General features: G+C 40.8%; 1 protein-coding gene across 2 annotated transcripts in view; it reads right to left on the bottom strand.

The window, feature by feature from the left end:
• Window positions 1-22,319, bottom strand: part of HECW1 (HECT, C2 and WW domain containing E3 ubiquitin protein ligase 1) — a 495,956-nt gene that overhangs the window by 184,333 nt on the left and 289,304 nt on the right. For both annotated transcript variants that reach the window (XM_004383962.1, XM_012557718.1), the window contains one exon: window positions 5,593-5,668. In XM_004383962.1, coding sequence (XP_004384019.1) covers window positions 5,593-5,668 — 76 coding nt within the window. The remainder of the gene's footprint in view (window positions 1-5,592; window positions 5,669-22,319) is intronic.

Raw genomic sequence — 22,319 nt, 5'->3', positions numbered from 1 at the left:
ATCAATATTTCTAATTTTCTTTAAGGTTATGTGATCATGAAGGTTGTGTGTCAGCTTGGCTGGGCCATGATTCTCAGTGGTTTGGCAGGTATGACGTAGTTTGACATTTGTATAATGATGTGTTCACATCTGTGATGAGATTTGATATAATGTGATCATCTCCATGATGAGCTCTGCTGTGAGTAGCCAATCAGCTGAAACGGAGTTTCCTTAGGGGTGTGGCCTGCATCAAATATAAGTGGATTCTCTGGCAAGGCTCGTGGGCTTTTGCTCAGTCTGGATCCTGCAGCTGGTTTCTGTTTGTCCAACCTCCAGTTCTTGGGACCTGAGCTAGCAGCTTGCTTACCTGTGGTCTTGCCTGCTGATCTTGGGATTCATCCATCTTTGCATCCTATGAGCAAGAGCCCTGCTGTCTGACCTGCTGATCTTGTGTTTGCCAGTCCTTGTGGCTAGGTGAATCAGGAGAAGCCTCCAGCCTGAACCATGGATTTGGGACGTTCCAGCTTCTATAACCACGTGAGCCATTTCCTTGATGTAAATCTTGTTATGGATTGAAATGTATCCCTCAAAAATATGTGTATCAATTTGACTAGGCCGTGATTCCCGGTGCTGTTTGATTATCCACCATTTTGTCATCTGATGTGATTTTCCTATTTATTGTAAATCCTATCTCTATATGTTAATGAGATGGGATTAGTGGCAGTTATGTTAATGAGGCAGGACTCAATCTACAAGATTAGACTGTGTCTTAAACCAATCTCTTTTCGGATATAAAAGAGAGAGGTGAGCAGAGAGACATGGGTACGTCATACCACCAAGAAAGCAGCGTCGGGAGCAGAGCGCATCCTTTGGACCTGAGGTTCCTGCTTGGAGAATCTCCTAGACCAGGGGAAGATTGATGACAAAGACCTTCCTCCAGAGCTGACAGAGAGATAAAGACTTCTCCCAGAGCTGATGCCCTGAGTTCAGACTGCTTGCCTACTGGACTGTAAGAGAATAAACTTCTGTTGGTTAAAGCCATCCACTTGTGGTATTTCTGTTATAGCAGTACTAGATAACCAATATAAATCTCTTTATATAGATATTTATGCACTTTACTTGTTTTGCTTCTCTAGAGAATCCAGCCTAAAACAGGTTATATTTCTGAAAGTATAATTCACTGAAAATAAAAGGGAGAGTACTTCCTCAGGAAATTTATTACCCTTAAGAAGTATAAACAGACAATAAAAATAGATTTTAGAAGTGGAGTATTAGCATAAGCAATCTTGCTTTGATATGTCTACTTTATTCTTGAAGATTCCCAGAGAAGGCAATTCTGTAATCTCCCTTTCTGGTTATTTCTCATTTTGAAACCTAAAAAGAAAATTAGTCTTTTTATATCGTAGTGTTTCCAATTCTTGGATTTATTTCTCTGTGTGCTGGAATACATGTTTACATATCACTTTCAGATAAGATGTAAGGGTGGTCTTCTTTGAGCCCTTGCAAACCTGAGAATGTGTTTCTGTTGCCTTCCCAGAGAGACGACAACCTAGCAGGCATAGAAATCTTGGGTTACAACATGCTAGTCTTAAAACTCCGTAGACTTTACTTCATTATTTTGGCATTTCGTACAACAGAATGTAGAATCTCAGACAAATCTGAGAGTAGCATGAGGTTTATTCTTTTGTAAGTAGCAATTTTTCAGCCCATATGTCTGCTGTGCCTACACTTAGAAGTTTTTTAAAAAAGTGGGGAGGGATTTGTCAAGGTGTTGGTCTCTTCTTACATGTCTTGGTTATCTAGTGCTGCTGTAACAGAAATACAAGTAGATGGTTTTAACGAAGAGAAATTTAGTCTCTCACAGTCCAGTAGGCTGGAAGTGAAGTCCAAATTCAGATCAGCTTCAGGAAAGGCTTTCTCTCTCTGTCAGCTCTTGAGGAAGGTCCTTGTCGTCAATCTTCCCCTGGTCTAGGAGATTCTCCAAGCAGGAACCTCAGGTCCAAAGGATGCGCTCTGCTCCCGACGCTGCTTTCTTGGTGGTATGAGGTCCCTCTGCCTCTCTACAAGCTTCTCTCTTTTATATCTTAAAAGAGACTGGTTTAAGACACAATCTAATCTTGTAGATCTTATCTCTATAACTGCCACTAATCCCATTTCATTAACATCATAGTGATAGGATTTACAACACATAGGAAAATCACATCAGATGACAGAATGGTGGACAATCAGACAGTACTGGGAATCATGGCCCAGCCAGACTGATACACATATTTTTGGGGGACACAATTCAGTCCATTACAATATGCATTTTTTCTTAGTACCTGATAGTCTTCTTTAACTTGAAAACTCACAATTATCTTCAGTTCAGGAAAGTTTTCTACTATTAATTTTTTTGCTCAGTTTGTTCTGATCTCTTCATCAAAAACACCAATTATCTATGTGTTGGCTTTGTATGTGCTGTCCATATTTTTTTCTTCCTCATCTTTTTTGTGCTTTGCTTTTGTCTATGCATTCTGGGAGGGTGTCTCAAGTGGGTCTATTATAGCATCGCTTCCAATTCTGCTGTGGTGATTGTGCTCTTTACTGCTTTCTTGGGCTCACTGTTAATTCCATGATTGCACTTTTTAGAATTTATTTAAGATCTCTCCTTGACTGTGGCAGACAGAATCAGGGCCTTTCAAACATATCCATGTCCTAATCCCTGATACTTGTGAATAAATTTCTTTACATGGCAAAAGGGATTTTGCAGATGTGATTAAGTTAAACATCTTGATATGGGGAGATTATCCTGATTGCCCAGGTGGGCTCAATGTAATCTTATAAGAGGGAGGCAGGGGGGGGCAAAGAGGGAAGAAGGTGACACATGACAACAGAAGCAAAGATTGGAGTGATGCAGCTACAAGCCAAGGAATGTCAGCAGTTTCTAGAAGTTGGAAGAGGCAAGAAACCAATTCTCCCCGAGAGCCTCCAGAAGGAATCAGCCCCGTTGACGGCTTGATTTTAGTCCCTTAAGACTCATTTCAGACTTCTGACCTCCAGAATGCTAACATTTAGCTACTAATTTTACATCCTTAGTCATATTACATTGCTGGGAATTGTAGTCTTGGAATAAGTGTAAGAAAGTTACTGGGGGCAGAGGACTGTAGGATATGAACCTACCCTGATCATCTTATAAAGTAGCTTTGCAAATCAAGTTGGGAGGGGCTTCCTTTCCTCGGGTGGGCCTGTGAGCCCATGTCTAAATGACAAAGGCAAAATGGGGACCAGTGAACAGATACTTTGTCCCCTTCCCCACTCCGGCCCCGCCTACCCCACGTGGCATCCCTCTTACGCTTCAGGACTTCACGTGAGCTTTGGTTGGTGAAAATTCCTCTTGGTTGCCATCAGGTAAACCAAAAGCCGGTTGTCTGTGAGTCAACTCCAACTCTTACTGACCCCACGTGTGTCAGAGCAGAAGTGTGCTCCACAGGATTTTCAATGGCTGATTTTTCCAAAGTAAATCGCCAAGCCTTTCAAATTCCGAGGTGCCTCTGGGTAGACTCGACCTCTAACCAGTTAGCAGTCAAGCACTAACTCTTTGTACCACCCAGGGACTTGAGTAGTATTCCTGGTTTCCGCTATTAGGTTTTTTTTTAATTATTATGTTTGTTGTTGTTGGAAATATACACAGCAAAACATACACCAATTCAATAATTTATACATGTACAATTCAGTGACATTGATCACATTCTTCAAGTTGTGCAACTATTCTCACCCTCCTTTTCCAAATTGTTCCTCCACCATTAACATAAACTCACTGCCCGCTAAGCTTCCTATCTGACCTTTCCAGTTGCTGTTGTCAATTTGATCTCATGCAGATAGTTCTTTAAAAGAGCACATTGCTCAAGGCAGACATTCTTTACTAATTAAGCTAAACTGGTTTAAAGAAGACTTCAGGGACTATTTTTGGTTTAAGGTTTAAAGATTAACTCAGGAGAATAGTTTATGGCATTCATCCAGGCTCCATGGCTCCAGAAGATCTGGATTCCATGAGAATTTGACTTGTTTCCACTGTTTTTGAAGGTTTATACTAATGACTTTTATTTCTCAAGCATTTCAATAGGAAAATGAGAATGGCAAATCAGGAGTTGTAGCTTTTGGATCAAGTAATATGAAATTATTACATTTCTTTCTTCTTTTGTTTTCTTTTTCCATTAACCTACACATGGAGTCCTGGTGGCAAAGTGATTAATAGCTCAGGCTGCTAACCAAAAGGTCAGCAGTTCAAATCCACCAGCTGCTCCTTGGAAACTCTACGGGGCAGTTCTACTCTGTCCTATAGGGTCGTTATGAGTCAGAATTCGACTCAATGGCAAGTGACACACATGCTAATGTTTTCAATGGCTCTTTAGACACACATTTCCTTTGCCGATGCGCTCTTAGACTTGAAAAGCTCAGGTGACTGTCCATCTCCCAGAGAGACTCCTGCCTTTCACCTCTGTGATCTGTGGCATTTACCGCCTGAAATATTTGTTGGTTTGACAACAGGCTAATGTTCTTGTTGCTGTTGTTAGGTGCCGTTGAGTCGATTCTGTCTCATAGCGACCCTATGTACAACAGAAGGAAACACTGCCCAGTCCTGCGCCATCCTCACAATTGTTGTTATGCTTGAGCCCACTGTTGCAGCCACTGTATCAGTCCATCTCCTTGAGGGTCTTCCTCTTTTTCACTGAGTTTTCAAACTCTGCTCAATGGAGTCCTAGGGCTTCATGCCATTGCATCCAGCCAAACACCACTTAAGGTGGAACCAAGTGAGTGTGGCTCTAAGCTTTGTAGCTAGAACAGCTCAGTTTTCCTTTTAAGCTTTTTATTTTGAAATATTTTGGATTTACAGAAAAGGTGCAAAGATAGTACTGAGAATTCCCATTTACCCTTCACTGTGCTTGGCCCAGTGTTAACATCTTACATAACCATGGTGCATTTATCAAAACTAAGAAATTGACATGGACACAATACTATTAACCTCATCACCAGTGGATTTCACTGTTTTTTCCACAAATGTCCTTTTCTTGAGCAGCGCAGTTTTTATCTGTTTGACAAATTGGGCTTCATGTGAGATTTCATTTAGATAAAGGGTTTGATAGATGCTTCTCTCCCCAGGCTTTCCCCTACCTCCACTCTACAAACCCTCAATTACCGCTACTTGACAATGCAGAAGAGTAGCATCTCTTTCCACCATCTCCAAGTACTTTCCCATCTATGACTTACTGACTCCTCTCAATACCCTTATGGGAAACCCTGGTGGCGTAGTGGTTAAGAGCTATGGCTGTTAACCAAAATGTCAGTAGTTTGAATCCACCAGGCGCTCCTTGGAAACCCTATGGGGCAGTTCTACTCTGACTATGAGTTGGAATTGACTCAACGGCTATGAGTAATACTCTTATGAGGTCAAGGGAATTGAGCAGACTTTTTTTTTTTTTTTTTTTTTGCTTTACAGGTGGAGAATCTGGGACACAGAGAGGCTGAATAACTTGTAGGTAAGAGTCAGTTACAGCCAAAGCTAGATGTTGAAGCCAGGTCTCCTAGCTCTTGGCTGTCATTCTTATTCAAGGCCTCCAGGTGAGTAAAACATACCTGAGAGAGAAAAGCTGATCAGCCTCCGACTTCCTTGCTCTTGGACAGTCTCATCAGTGCCAATGCTTTTAAAAATCTGTGAGAAGAAGGAAAACGGGAGACAAACAAAACAAGGGTTGAAACTGATGCTCACACACTAACACAAGCACACTTAATCACAGTCATTTCTCTGGCTGCAGTCAACAAAGACAACCGCAACATGATTTCCTTAGGCAACTATTGATTAAAATAAGCCTTAAGCAATCTAATGTCTTTCTTTGTAATAGAGAATCTGCTAGTAGGGGTGGTGATGGGAGTGGGGTACTTGTCAGAGAAAAGGAAATCAACAAACACAATTACTATAATATTATTGTCCCTTTGTAGCTGCTAATACAAACAATGCCTTTCACATTCAATTTGCCAAAAGTACTTATTAAAGCAGGGCCTTAGGCAGTAGAATGATAGGTCAATAGATGTTTACTGCTATAATTATAATGTTTCATTTTGCAAAGTATAGTGTGAATGTGCTGTATCTCCACTTCTTGTGATCTGTATTGTTATCTAGGGATTTCCAGGAAACATTTTATTAGGGAGGATCCTGAGCATGGCATTAAGAAGCTACTCTGAGGTTTATCTTATTTAAATGCCTTTTTTGGGAAATTTCAGAACACATATGTTACATGGTTATTTGTACTCTAGTATGCATTTGCAAACCAGGCTGCTAAAACATTTTATTTTCAATCATTGCTCAATATATACATTAACGGATTAATCAGAACAAGTAATGTCTTTGCTTCTACTCTCTTCTAAAACCTAGTTGCCGGCAAGTTGACTCTGACTTATGGTGGACCCCAGGTATACCAGAGTAGAACTGTGCTCCACGGGGTTGTCAATGTCTGATTTTTTGGAAGTAGACTGCCAGGGCTTTCTTTTAAGGCATCTCTGGGTGGACTCGAACTTCCAGCCTTTGGGTTAGCAACTGAGCATGTTAACGGTTTGTATCACTCAGGGACTCTTCCAGTCTCTTCTAAGAAGGTTTTATTTAGAAATGATTCTAAGTATTACTTGAAAGCAAAATAACTCTTTCTATTTACCTTTACATGTGTTGCCTAAGATACTTGAAGAAAATACTTTCAAAAATTTGACTATTAAGCAAATCTATACCCTGTGTCCACTTTTTAGAAGACAACCTATACTGAAGAAGGAAAAAAAATTGAAAACAGGATGCATAGCCTCTTGATCAATGTCTCTTTGTTTCTAGATTGCTCGTGGGCTTCCTCCGTCTTTCTTCTGCCTCTCAGTATTCTTAACGCTCTGACTGGATGTTACCGTAAACTAGCCTCGTAGGAGACTGGCAGTAAAGACTGGGCATCACCAGGACACACAGCTTCAGCCCACGATGAGTAAAAGCGGATTATCAGCATACCTCCTCAATCCTGGAACCCTAGTGGTGCACTGGTTAAGAGCTCGGCTGCTGACCAAAAGGTTGGCAGTTCGAATCCACCAACTGCTCCTTGGAAACCCTATGGGGCACTTCTACTCTGTCCTATAGGGGGCACTATGAGTCGGAACTGACTTGACCGTAATGGGTTTGGCCTCAATACTAGGCAGGTGTCCCTGGAGGACCTGTGGAACTTGGCTGCAGCTTGCGGGCAAATCTCTATGTTTGCCCTTAAGCCCACGTGTGTGGTGCCAGCTCAGGGTTGTAGGATGCTCAGCAGAGGGAAGAACGTGGTGGTATCTGGAATGGTGCTGAGCCTCAAGCGACATCAGAGGCCATGAAACTCTATGACAGGTCTCTGTCTCGCAGAGTCCCATTTAACAATACAGAATCAAAGTCAGATGTGGCCAGGATGAGTCAGCCTCATGTTGGCTGTTCCTGAGGCACTAGCCCTCTTTGCTTGGTAGATCCTTTTCCTTCCTAGTTTGTATTTGCTCTTCACGTTGATTGGCTGACACAGAGAATGGAAATCAACAGGCCCCTCAGAGACTACACCCTCAGCATGGACCACGCTCCTAAATCTGCAATGGCCAGTCTGCAAGGGCATAATCAGGGCTTCAAAATTCTTTCATGATGTGGACTTTTGTTCTTTTTCAAAGCTCTGCCTGGGCAACGGCCAGAACAAGAATTGTAGCAGGTTGACCACAGACCCCTTACGGGCTGTACTTGCCAAAGTCAGACAGTTACAATGGGCTGTTCACTTCTCTTGTTCCTAACGCTCATTTTAAAACGTCAGCTTGGGTTCTCTTTAGAATATAAGTTCCTTGAGGCCACAACAAAAACTATAATTTTAGTAGAACCTTAGAAGTCTAGAATGGGTGCATTCCATGTACATTTTTTAAAAGGTGTGGGATTAAACTGCACATTTTAGCCAATGCTAAAATAAGCTTAAATATGCAAAGATAGTACATTTGTGCCTTCCTATTTAAAGCATACATGTTCTGGTTCTTTGCATTTCAATATTCCTCTGCTGGCTATTCAGGGTATTTACAAAGAAGTTTCTTCATCTTTATTGCATCAAAAAAACAGCCTGGTAGACAAAAAAGCGTATACTTTTCAGAAGCTACCAAGCTCAGAGGAGAGACACGCTTCATTTGGTTGCTATGGAGTCGGCCCCGACTCATGGTGACCCTGTATACAGTGGAACAGAATGCTGCCTGGTTCTGCACCATCCGTTGATGGGTTGTAGATCAGACACCGATTGGACTGCTGTGATCCATAGGGTTTTCAGGAGCTAATTTTTGGAAGTAGATCACCAGGCCTTTTCTCCTAGTTCATCTTAGTCTGGAAGCTTCCCTGAAACCTGTTTGTCACCATAGCAACATGTAAGCCTCCAGTGACAGACAGGTGGTGACTGCGCATGAGGTGCATTGGCCAGGAATTGAACCTGGGTCTCCCACGTGGTGGGCGAGAATTCTATCACTGAGCCACCAATATCTCACACATTATTTAAAACTCCATAGAATTCTACCTAAATTCGTGTCTTTTCACTAAATTATTGACAAAGTCATCTAAGTACCAGGCTGATTACATGAAAGTGGAAGCAACCATAGCTGTGATGAACATTTTCCAGGAAATAAAACTGTTTCTCCTAGTCTTGGGAAAGTTTTATATGCTGATTTAATGTTTCAGATGAGTTGCAGGGGCATGTTTCAAAGTGACAAATCTGCTGCACTCAGATAGACCTTCTAGGATTTATTTATTTTTAATAATTGGTTTTATCATTTGTGGTTGTTGTTGAGAATATACACAGCAGAACATACACCAATTCAATATTTTCTGCAGGTACAATTCAGTGACTTTAGTTACATTCTTCAAGTTGTGCAACCATTCTCATCCCCTGTCGTGGATTGAACTGTGTCCCCCAAAAGTATGTGTCAACTTGGCTAGGCCATGATTCCCAGTATTGTGTGATTGTCCACCATTTTGTCATCTGATTTGATTATCCTATGTGTTGTAAATCCTACCTCTATGATGTTAATGAGGCAGGATTAGAGGTAGTTATATTAATGAGGTAGTACTCAATCTACAAGACTAGGTTGTGTCTTAAGCCAATCTCTTTTGAGATAAGAGAGAGAAGAAAGCAGGGAGACCTGGGGACCTCATACAAAGAAGAAATTAGTGCCAGGAGCAGAGTGTGTCCTTTGGAACTGGGGTCCCTGCACTGAGAAGCTCCTAGCCCAGGGGAAGATTGATGACAAGGACCTTCTTCCAGAGCTGACAGAGAGAGAAAGCCTTTTCCTGGAGCTGGTGCCCTGAATTCAGACTTCTAGCCTACTAGGCTGTGAGAGAATAAACTTCTGTTTGTTAAAGCCATCCACTTGTGGTATTTCTGTTACAGCAGCACTACATAACCAAGACACCTCCCTTCTTTGAATTATTCCTACATCATTAACATAAACTCACTGCCCCCCTAAGTTTCCTATCTAAACTTTCCAGTTGCTGTTGTCACGTTGATTTCATATAGATAGTTCTTAAAAGAGCACAATGCTCAAGGCCAGCATTTTTTACTAGGTAAGCTAAACTATCCTTTGTTTGTTTTTTAAATTTCATTCTGTTTTAGGTGAAAGTTTACAGTACAAATTAGTTTCTCATTCGAAAAATTATACACAAATTGTTTTGTGACACTGGTTGCAATCCCCACAACGTGTCAGCACTCCCCCTTTCCCTCTCCACTCTGGGTTCTCTGTGTCCATTGATCCAGGTTTCCTGTCCCTTCCTGCCTACTTGTCTTTGCTTTTGGGCAGGTGTCGCCCATTTGGTCTCATGTACTTGACTGAAGTAAGAAGCACCTTCTGCATGTATGCTATCATTTGTTTTATAGGCCTGTCTACACTTTGGCTGAAAGGTGGACTTTGTGAGTGGCTTCAGTTCTGAGTTAGCAGGGTGTCTGGAGGCCATAGTCTAAGGAGTTCCTCCAGTCTCTGTCAGACCAGTTAGTTAAGTCTGGTGTTTTTTTGTGAATTTGAATTTTGTTCTACATTTTTCTCCCGCTCTATCTGAGACCCTCTATTGTGATCCCTGTCAGAGTGGTTGGTGGTGGTAGCCAGCCACCATCTAGTTCTTCTGGGCTCAGGCTGCTGGAGGCTGTGGTTCATGTGGTCCATTAGTCCTTTGGACTAATATTTTCCTTGTGTCTTTGGTTTTCTTTATTCTCATTTGCTCTGAATGTGATGGGACCAAGAGATGTATCTTAGATGGCTGCTCTAACTTTTAAGACCTCAGATGCTATTCACCAAAGTAGGATGTAGAACATTTTCTTTATGAATTGTTATGCCAATTGACCTAGATGTCCCCTGAGACTATGGTTCCCAGCCCTCAGCTCCAGTAACTTGGTCCTTCAAGGTGTTTGGATGTGTCTAGGAAGTTTCTGTGACTTTGCCATGTTCAAGTTGTGATGACTTCGTCAATACTGTATGTTGTCTTTTCCTTCATTGAAGTTATCACTCGTCTACTATCTAGTTAGTGATTTTGCCTTCCCAACCCTCCCCTTCCTCATAACCATCAAACATTTTTTTTTTTCTTTGTGTAAACCTTTTCTTGGGTTTTTATAATAGTGGTCTCATACAATATTTGTCCTTTTGTGATTAACTTATTTCACTTAGCATAATTCCCTCCAGATTCATCCATGTTGTGAGATGTTTTGTGGATTCATCATTGTTCTTTATCATTGTGTAGTATTCCATTGTGTGTATGTCCCATAACTTGTTTATGCATTCATATGTTGATGGGCACTGAGGTTGTTTCCATCTTTTTGCTATTGTGAATAATGCTGCAATGAACATGGGTGTGCATATGTCTATTCATGTGATTGCTCTTATTTCTCTAGGATATATTCCTAGGAGTAGGATTGCTGGATCATATGGTATTTCTATTTCTAGCCTTTTAAGGAGGTGCCCTATCATTTTTCATAGTGGTCATACCATTTTACATTCCTACCAGTGTGCATAAGAGTTCCAATCTCCCTGCAACCTCTCCAACATTTGTTATTTTCTGTTTTGTTGATTAGTGTCAGTAATGTCATGGTGAGATGGTATCTCATTATAGCAGGTGGGGGCAGGGCAGACCTGGGCTGGCAGTGGGCCAGTGGTGCTCTAGCCAAGGCAGCGTGGCATGGCCCGGTGGGAGGGGGTGGAGGTGAATACAAGCAGAAGGGTGAGGGGTGGGAAAGTGTGTTTCTCTGGTTACTGGGTACTCTGTCTCCTGCTGGGGGCTCTGCAAAGTTGCCTTCCTGTACTCGCTGTCTGGAGTTGTTGCTGGCTGTGCTCCAAGATGGCGACACTGTGCTCTGTTAGTTGGCAGGTGACCTCCACTCCGTATCTCTCCTTGCTGTTTGTTTTCCCTTAGTTTCTTCTTTCATTTGGTGTTTGATCTAATTCTTTAGCCCTTCATTTGATGCTTAGGGTTCCAGAATTGATGTTTGTATCTGTTTTACTTAGTTTTTCAGGTCTTTGCGGCAGAGGGATGGCATGGTGCATCTGTATACGGTGCCATGTTGGCTCCATCTCTCCTCTTTAGTTTTGAGAAGACTTCAGGGGATATATTTGGTTTAAGGTTTAAAGATTATCCCAGGGCAATAGTTTCAGGGGTCTATCCAGCCTCCATGGCTCCAGAAATTCTGCATTCCATAAGAATTTGAAATTCTGTTCTGTGCTTTCTCCCTTTCGATCAGGATTCTTCTATAGAACCTCTAGGTTTTATTTATGGTGAAAATGACACTAGGACACAGCCAAGAGAGTCTCACCCTGTAACAGCCTGAGCCTATGGGGCACATTAGCAAAATTGCTTGTCTTCTCAGGTCAGACACGCTCCCTTTGCTCTGCAGTGCATCTGATGCCTGATCATTATTCCAACCACTCAGAAGTGGGTCTTGGTGCCCATCTCTCAGACGCAGCTCTGGCAGTTTCATTGTGTACGTTTTGCACACAAATGATTCCACGGCAAAAGCCTACTCAGCAAATGACTTAACAGATTTGAAGTCAAATCTGTTTGTGGTGTGCAGAAGATTTTGTAGGGGACTGAGAAGTTTCTTGAAGTTGAATCAGGGCTTTGGGGTTATCAGACGTACCTCTCCAACTCCCATTCTCATTTTCTCTTAAGTTACACCTGTTTTTTTAAAAGTTATAAGTATGAATTCACCCAATTTTTGCATATCCCAGAGATGCAACTCAGCAAAAAATTGAGAGAAATCAGCTCTTTTTACCATTGTAGTTTGGGAGGGTCTGTGTCTGCAGTACAAAGACTCATTGCTCAGTTGACGACGTCCCTCCTCCTTTGCTCTCTATCATGTTATTCAAATCCTATCTTTCCTTTACACAGTAGCACCAGAGACAAGTCTGCTTGCTGAAAACATGCAGCAGTGTCTTCAACCACATGGTCGTATGTGTGGGTTGAGCTACACGCTCCATCTTCTATCTCCCAGGATATCAAAGCTTTGCAGATGGTTGCCCTCTCATTCTCAGAGGTGGTGGTTTTTGTTAGTTACTGTAGAGTCAGCTTCAATTCTTGGTAACCTTATGTATAACAGAACCAAATGTTGTCCAGTCCTGTGCCATTTTTATGATCATTGGTATGTTTGAACCCATTGTTGTGGCTATTGTGCCAATCTATCTTATTTAGGGTTTCCCTCATTTTCGCTGACCCTCTGCTTTACCAAACATGATGTCCTTTTCTAGTGCTTGGTATTTCCTGATGATGTGTCCAAAGTAAAAATGAGCCAAAGTCTTACCACTTCGCTTTTAAAGAGCGTTCCAGTTGCATTTCTTCTAAGACTGATTTTTCCTTCTTCTGGCAGTCCGTGGTATATTCAATACTCTTGGCCAACACTAGAAGTAGGCTGGGTAAACAGTGGTGTGCCCAGGGGTAGGGATGCTTATCCCGGAGTGTCAACTGTACTCCAAATTTTGGGGTAAAATTATTTTTATTTTGAAAACAAACATGGAAAGATTTAAAGTTGAATGAGAAATGTGCATGCATTTCAAAGGTAAAACAGGAGATTTCAAAGCCATTCTAAGCTGTTTCCCTAAACGACCTAGACTTGGGTTTACTCTCTGTGGATAAAAGCTGGAGAAGCTCTTTGTAGGCACAGAAGATAATTCAAACTGGCATGGTCCCATGTAATTCTCAAGTCTGATGTGATAACTCCATTTACAGACCCACCATTATTCTCAAATAACTGCAGAATGTCTTCTTTCCCCAAAGAATGCTGACAGAGTTTGTATTTAGTTACAGAGCAATTAACAGGGACGCCAGACATTGAAATTCTTGACTTCCCTGAGCCTTTATGCATTCACTTGACCCAGATAACTCTGATTTGCTTATAAGTGAAAAGTGCAGGGCTCCAAGACTAATAATGTGCATCTAAAAATTAGGTGCAAAGTAGCATTCCACTATAAATAAGAACATTACCCAGGCCACAGCTTATTAGCAAGCAGAAGCAAGGAATTACAGGCTCAACTTTAGGTCAGTGACCAGTGGTTTTCCTAAAGGTCAATTTTTTTGCGTTCAAGATAAAAACAAACAAAAACAAGTTCTCATGGAGTCAGTTCCAACTAATGGCAACTCCATGTGAGTCAGAGTAGAACTGTGTTCCACAGGGTTTTCAATGGCTGATTTTCCAGAAGTAGATCACCAGGCCTTTCTTCTGAGTCACCTCTGGGTGGATTCAAACCTTCAACCTTTTGGTTAGCAGCCAAGTGTGTTAACCATTTGCATCACAGAGCCTATTAAATAATCCGATATACCTACAAGTCCCCTACAACCAACACAAACAACAAACCATTCTGAGGCCCATTTCCTTCTCTACCTCCACATCTCTGAAATGTTAAAACGAGCAAACAGTAAAACAAATAAACATAACTTACAAATGTTTACAGAACACTTTCGAGTACATTTTCCTTCCTGGGGTCTCATAATATGACTATAAGATAGTAAGAGGGCTCACTCTGAGTCCTCCAAAAGAAAGCCTGTAAACTGAAAGGGCAAAGCCATCTTTGAGGCCTAACAAATGAAACTTAAAGTTCTCACAGTCAACTGCATCCCAAGGCAACTTCCCCACCCTCAGGGACACCTGTGATGGAGACTTAGCGGACCCATCAACAGGGGCAAGAAGACGAGTAACACGGGTGAGTGCTGGTGATGCCCGAGCACAGGGCCAGTTCTACCCACTCTCCTTAACTGTGAGTGAGACATTATTCGGTTCTCTCCAGCTTACAAATGTGAAAGTAGGGCTCAGATCAGCTCGGTAACTTCCCCAAATTCACCCAGCTGGCAAGAGGAGAGGCCAGGATTCAGTTCTGGTCCATCTGACCTAACTAAAACAAGAGTCAAGGAACCCCATTGATTCTGTTAACCCCGGGGGCCATTTCTTCAGAACCAGCCAGGCTGCTCTGCCTTCTTTGGTCCCTTCCATAGATTCGAGAGTTAATATTTAGATTACTCCTTTCTCCTTTCTGGGGTGCTATAACCAGGCAGCTTCCAGAGTCCCCACAGCACACCTGCTTTCATTACTGCCTTGAAGGTAAAGCTCGGGCTCCCCCAGATTTAGGGCTCTTCTGCTACTCACCACAAGAAAGAGAGCAGTTAAAACAAGGAGGCATTTCTCCTACAGTTTTCGTGGTGTGAACTGGCTGCAATTGATTAATTAACTAGGGTTGGTTTTCTTTACTCTGACTGTCTTTGGCTGCAGAGATTGCAGACATTAGCACCAGGAGTCAATCTGCTTTGGGCAAAAGGACTGTTGTGTTTGAAAGGCTGGGTGTTTGGCTTATTAAAGAGAAGAAGGTTATGAGAATGTGTAAGAAGTGCTGTGCTGAGAGAGCTAGCTGGAAGTAATCAAACACTGGATTTTCCCAGATGATTTTTTAATAGTTTCTTGTATAGTACAGACTGTTCCAAAAGTGGGAACATGACAAACTCTATCAAATCCTAAGAACTAATTAAGCTATTATGTTTAATGTTTTCATTGGCTGATTTTTGGAAGTAATCACCAGGCCTCTCTTCCTAGTCTGTCTTAGTCTGGAAGCTCCTCTGAAACCTGTTCAGCATCATAGCAACATGCAAGCCTCCACTGACAGATGGGTGGTGACTGCAGATGAGGTGCATGGGCTGGGAATCGAACCTGGTCTCCCTCATGGAAGATGAGAACTCTACCAGTGAACCACCCCTGCCCCCAAGGTAGTAACAGGCAGGTGATTAAATATGGCATTGAGAGCCTGAGCTGGAGTCAGTTGCTTCCATTTCTCTGCCAGCTGTTCCTTATATTGTGTGACCCTGGGCAAGGCAATTGCTCTAGTGCTCAGTCTTCTTTTCTGTGAAACAGGGCTTTGAGCTGTTTCATTGTGGTTCAAACTCCTGCTGAGTATTTGCATTTCCACCCCAGATATATTGAATCTAAAATGTAGAGGTTAACAAGATCCCCAGGTGATTCTTATGTACAATAAAGTTTGAGAACCACTGCTCTACTAGTAGTTCTCAGAACTGGTCCCTAATCAGCAACATTAGCATCTCCTGGGAACTTGTTAGAAATACAAATTCTCAGCAGGAGTTTGAACCAGTTCAAAGCCCTGCTGTGCAATAGAGACCATTCCTGAGAACTGAATGAGATATTGAGTGTACAACACTGAGCACAAAGGCTGGCATACACCAAATGCTTGAAATTAAGGGATGCTATTTTTTTATATTGTTACTTATATCTTAACCTCTGACCTTTATTGTTAAGAATTGTGTTAGCAGATTGCCTAATATTTGATTCCTTACTTTACAAATGAGGAGTTTGAAGCATAAAAGCATCACAGGACCTGCCTGAGGTCACGTAGCTGGACGCACTAAACAAACCCGGGCCAGAGCCCAGACCCTCCATTCACAGTGGAGGGGAAATACATTTCCATCTGTTGAAAAATTTGGTCCAGTTCAAGAAGTTATTAATATACCATATGCTCAAAACCAGATAAATACAGGTCAAGAGAATTTGTAAAAACAAAACCAAAATTACAAGAAATAGTAAAGGGAGTCCTCCGGTTAGAGAACCAACAATATTAGACAACAATCCAAGACTAGAACACAGGACAGATCAGCCAGTTATCAACCCAGATAGGGAATTCACAGAAACAAGTCAAAGCTAAAAGACTGAAAATAGGCAACCAGAGATGTCACAATGTAAACAATGACAATGACAAAACAAAAAAGAGGGAATAAAAAGTATAGTCATAGAACTTCCATATGGAGAGGAAGTTAACATGATATCAAGAAATAATCGATTTAAGCTTAGAAAAATAAAGGTAAATTTCGAGGTAACCACAAAGGAAGCTAACAAACCTACCCATCAAAATGAAAAAGAAGAAAAACATAAAGACTCAGGAAACACAAAATCAACAATGATGAAAAGAAAATACATAAAGAAAAACGACTCAGCACAGAAAATTAAATGGAACAAAGAAACTGTCAACACCACAAAAAAAAAAAAAAAATCAAAATGACAGTAGTAAAGTCATACCTATCAACAATTACACTGAATGTAAACGGACCAAATGCACCAATAAAGAGACAGAGAGTGGCAGAATGAGTAAAAAAAACACAGTGCGTCTATATGCCAAATACAAGAGACACATGTTATACTCAAAAACACAAACTAAAACTCAAAGGATGGAAAAAAAATATATCAAGCAAATAACAACCAAAAAAAAAAAAAAAAAAAAAAGCCACAGCGGCAATTATTAATCTCTGACAAAACAGACTTTAAAGTAAAATCCACCACGAAGGATAAGGAAGGACACTATATAATGATTAAAGTGTCAATACACCAGGAGGATATAACCATAATAAATATATATGCACCCAGTAACAGGGCTCCAAAATACATAAAACAAACCCTAACAGCATTGAAAAGAGAAATAGATAGCTCCACAATAATGGTGGGAAACTTCAATATACCACTTTTGGTGAAGGACAGAATGTCTAGGAAGAAACTCAATAAAGATATGGAAGATCTAAATGCCACAATCAATCAACTTGACATCATAGACATATACAGAACATTCCCCCCAAAGGTAGCCAAGTATATATTCTTTTCCAGTGCTCATGAAACATTCTCCAGAACAGACAACATTTTAGGCCACAAAGCAAGTCTTAACAGAATCCAAAACATCAAAATATTACAAAGCATCTTTTCTGACCATAATGCCATAAAAGTAGAAATCAATAATGGAAACAGCAAGGAAAAAAAAATCAAATACATGGAAACAGAACAACATCTTGCTCAAACACTTCTGGGTTATACAAGAAATCAAGAACAGAATAAAGAAATTCATAAAATCAAATGAGAATGAAAACATAGGTTACCAGAACCTTTGGGACATAGCAAAAGCAGTGTTTAGAGGTCAATTTATAGCAATAAACACACACATTCAAAAAGAAGAAAGGGCCAAAATCAAAACATTAACCCTACAACTTAAATAAAAAGAGAGCAGCAAAAGAAGCCCTCGGGCACCAGAAGAAAGAAAATAATAAAGATTAGAGCGTAACTAATTGAAATAGAGAATAGAAAGACAATTGAAAGAGTTAACAAGACCAAAAGTTGTTTCTTTGAAAAGATCAACAAAATCGACAAGCCATTGGCCAAACTGACAAAAGAAAAACAGGAGAGGAAGGAAATAACAAAAGAAGAAATGAGACAGGTGATAGCACAACAGATTCAACTGAAATAAAAGGGATCATAACAGAATACTAGGAAAAATTGTACTCAAACACATTTCAAAACCTAGAGGAAATGGACAAATTTCTAGAAACATGCTATCTACCTAAACTGACACAAACCAAGGTAGAAAAACTAAATAAACCCATAATGAAAGAAGAGATTGAAGAGGTAATAAAACACTACCAACAACAAAAAAAAGCTCTGGCCTGGATGGTTTCACTGGAGAATTCTACCAAACTTTCAGAGAAGATTTAACACCAGTACTACTAAAGGTATTTCAGAGCATAGTAAAGGAAGGAATACTCCTGAACTCATTCTATGAAGCCAGCATAACCCTGATACCAAAGTCAGGTAAAGACACTACAAAAAAAGAAAATTACAGACCAATACCTGTCACGAAAATAGACACATTCTCAACAAATTCTAGCCAATAGAATTTGATGGCATATCAAAAAAATAATTCACCATGATCAAGTGGGATTCATACCAGGTATGCATGGATGGTTCAATATTAGAAAATAAATCAATGTAATCCATCACATAAATAAAACAAAAGATAAGAACCACGTGATCTCATCAATTGATGCAGAAAAGGTATTTGACAAAGTCCAACACCCATTCCTGGTAAAAACTCTCAGCAAAATAGGAATAGAAGGGAAATTTCTCAACATAATAAAGGGCATTTATACAAAGCCAACAGGTAACATCACTCTAAATGGAGAGAGACTGAAAACATTCCCCTTGAGAACAGGAACCAGACGATGATGCCCTATTTCACCACTCTTATTCAACATTGTGCTGGAGGTCCTAGCTAGAGCAATAAGGCAAGAAAAAGAAATAAAGGGCATCAAATTAGTAAGGAAGAAGTAAAAGTATCCCTATTCGCAGATGACATGATCTTATATCAAGAAAACCCCAAAGAATCCACAAGAAAACTACTGGAACTAATAGATTTCAGGAAAGTATCAGGATACAAGATAAACATACAAAGATCAGTTGATTTCTCTACACCAACAAAGAGAACTTCAAAAAGGAAATAATCAAATCAATACCATTTACAATAGCCCCCAAGAAGGCAAAGTACTTAGGAATAAATCTAACCAGAGACATAAAATACCTATACAAAGAAAACTACAAAACACTACTGCAAGAAACCAAAAGAGACCTACATAAGCGGAAAAACATACCATGCTCATGGATAGGAAGACCTAACATCGCGAAAATGTCAATTCTACCCAAAGTGATCTACAGATACAATACAATCCTAATCCAAATTCCAACGGCATTTTTTAATGAGATGAGAAACAAATCACCAACTTCATATGGAAAGGAAGAGGTTCCAGTAGGCCTCACACTACCAGATTTTAGAACCTATTATACTACCATGGTAATTGAAACAGCCTAGTACTGGTACAACAGATACATAGACCAAAGGAACAGAATTGAGAACCCAGATGTAAATCTATCCACCTATGAGCAACTGATATTTGACAAAGGCCCAAAGTCCGTTAAATGGGGAAAAGACAGTCTCTTTAACAAATGGTGCTGGCATAACTGGATATCCATCTGCCAAAAATGAAACAGGACCCATACCTCACACCATACACAAAAACTAACTCAAAATGGATCAAAGACCTAAATATAAAATCTAAAATGATAAATATCATGGAAGAAAAAATAGTGACAACACTAGGAGCCCTAATACATGGCATAAATAGTACACAAACCATAACTAACGTTGCACAAACACCAGAAGAGAAACTAGGTAACTGGGAGCTCCTAAAAATCAAACTCTTATGCACATCAAAAGACTTCGCCAAAACAGTAGAAAGAGAACCTACAGACTGGGAAAAAATTTTTGACTATGACATATCCAATCAGCATCTAATCTCTAAAGTCTATGAGATACTGCAACAGCTCAACAACAAAAAGACAAATAATCCAGTTAAAAAACGGGCAAGGGATATGAAAAGACACTTCACCAAAGACATTCAGGTGGCTAACAGACACATGAGGAAATGCTCGGGATCATTAGCCGTTAGAGAAATGCAAATCAAAACTACAATGAGATACGATCTCACCCCAGCAAGGCTGGCACTAATCCAAAAAACACAAAATAAATGTTGGAGAGGTTGTGGAGAGACTGGAACACTTATACACTGCTGGTGGGAATGTAAAATGGTACAACCACGTTGGAAAACAATTGGGTGCTTCCTTAAAAAAGCTGGAAATAGAAATACCATAAGATCCTGCAACCCCACTCCTAGGAATATATTCTAGAGAAATAAGAGCCATCACACGAATAGACATCTGCATGTCCATGTTCACTGCAGCATTGTTCACAATAGCAAAAAGATGGAAACAACCTAGACGCCCATCAACAGACAAATGGATAAAAAAAACTATGGTACATACACACAATGGAATGGTATGCAAAGATAACAATGATGAATACGTGAAACATCTCACAACGTGGATGAATCTGGATAGCATTATGCTGAGTGAAGTTAGTCAGTTACAAAAGGACAAATATTGTGTGAGACCGCTATTATAAGTACTCAAGAAAAGGGTTAAACACAGAAAAAAGCATTCTTTGATGGTTACGAGGGTGGGGAGGGAGGGGGAAGGGAATTCACTAACTAGATATAGTCAAGGATCAACTTCGGTGAAGGGAAGGACAACACACAATAGAGGGGAAGTCAGCACAACTGGACCAAAGTAAAAGCTAGGAAGTTTCCTGGACACATCCAGACACTTTGAGGGACAGACTAGCTGGGGTTCGGGCCTGGGGACCGTAGTTTCAGGGGACATCTAGGTCAATTGGCACAACAAAGTTTATTAAGAAAAGTGTTCTGCATCCCACTTTGGTGAGTGGCGTCTGGGGTCTTAAAAGCTTGCGAGCAGCCATCTAAGATGCATCAATTGGTCCCATCCCACTTGGAGCAAAGGAGAATGAAGAAAACCAAAGACACAAGGAAAATATTAGCCCAAGAGACAAAAGGACCACATAAACCAGAGACTCCATCAGCCTGAAACCAGAACTAGATGGTACCCAGCTACCACCAATGACCGCCCTGACAGGGAACACAACATAGAGTCCTGGAAGGAGTGGGAGAAAAGTGTGGCGCAGAGCTTAAATTCACGTAAAAAGACCAGATTTAATGGTCTGACAGAGACTGAAGGAACCCCTAAAACTATGGCTCCTGGACGCTCTGTTAAACCAGAACTGAAACCATTCCCGAAGCCCACTCTTTAGACAAAGATTAGACAGGACTATAAAACAAAAAATAATAGATGTGAGGAGTGTGCTTCTTAGTTCCATCAGATACACGAGACCAAATGGGCGGTTCCTGTCTAGAGGCAGGATGAGAAGGCAGGAAGGGACAGGAACTGGTCAAATGGACACAGGGAACCTGGGGTGGAAAGGGGGAGTGTGCTGTCACATTGTGGGGATTGCAACTAACGTCACAAAATAATATGTGTATGAATTTTTGTATGAGAAATTAACTTGAGCTGTAAACTTTCACCTAAAGCACAATAATAAAAAATAATAATAAAAATAAAAAAGACTTCTATTTAAGTGACTTGCTGCTGTCACATTTTCTGCATGCCTACACGTCTGTAAAAGATCTAACGATGACCCTTTTACTCTAATTAGTTGTGGAAGGAGGTAAATATGTAGGCAGAAACGAGAGAATGGTTCTGTTGTAAAAGTATTTGAAATCTACTTTCTCCTTCAAACTTGAGGAACCTCAGAGAGTCCTTTAACCAGACTGTAGCAGTTTTGATGAATAGAGACCTTGGAGAAGTACCTTGATCCTCCAAGACTCAGAACAAGGTGGGAGGGGAAGAGTGATGAGTCAGCACCCACAAGCTTGCCCCATTCAATGCCAGACCAAGAGGTTGTGGGGTGAGGAACGGGAGAGGTAGAACTGGAGTGGGCGAGCAATAGCGAGAGCCATTGAGAATATGAGGGATCATGGCTTAACTACAAGAAAAAAATGGCTGTGAGGAGAAGTTGTGACTGAAAGGCTCATCTGGAAGCTCATTCTGGAAGCTGCCTCAGAGGCTTCTGTGTGGCTAGGTCATTTCCTGTTCAGCCCTGCTCCATTAGAAATACACATCTCAGGAAAAGAAATGGCATACCCGGTTTTCCACATTCATCTGCATTACGTTAATAAGCTTGTAGTCTTGTCTGTGCTTTTTATTCTCAGTTTTCCAATACATTTGCTTCAAGCCGCTGTTTTAATTATTTTACTTAATTATGTTGAAAAGAAAATCCAGCCTTAATGAAATAAAAAATGAAAGCAACAGCACAGTGGGCTTACGTTGTTTCTACACCCTTCAGTAGGTACAGCTGACAGAGATGATGAATGCTCCTCCCTCATCATGAAGCTGATCTCAGAGCCAGTGAACCTTAGGACAAGGGATCACCGATCTCTACAACCTGAGATATGGGATAAATAGGGCTGGCTAGAGCAGGTGGAGAAATTGTGAGAGACAGACCCTCTGGAAGTGTTACATTAGAAGATAAGAGAAATATGCAGGGAGTTC

Source organism: Trichechus manatus, unplaced genomic scaffold (genome assembly GCF_000243295.1).
Source record: "Trichechus manatus latirostris isolate Lorelei unplaced genomic scaffold, TriManLat1.0 scaffold00114, whole genome shotgun sequence".
NCBI classification, from domain to species: domain Eukaryota; kingdom Metazoa; phylum Chordata; class Mammalia; order Sirenia; family Trichechidae; genus Trichechus; species Trichechus manatus.
Note: the sequence above shows the minus strand (reverse complement) of the source record. Positions and strands in the feature narration are given on the sequence as shown.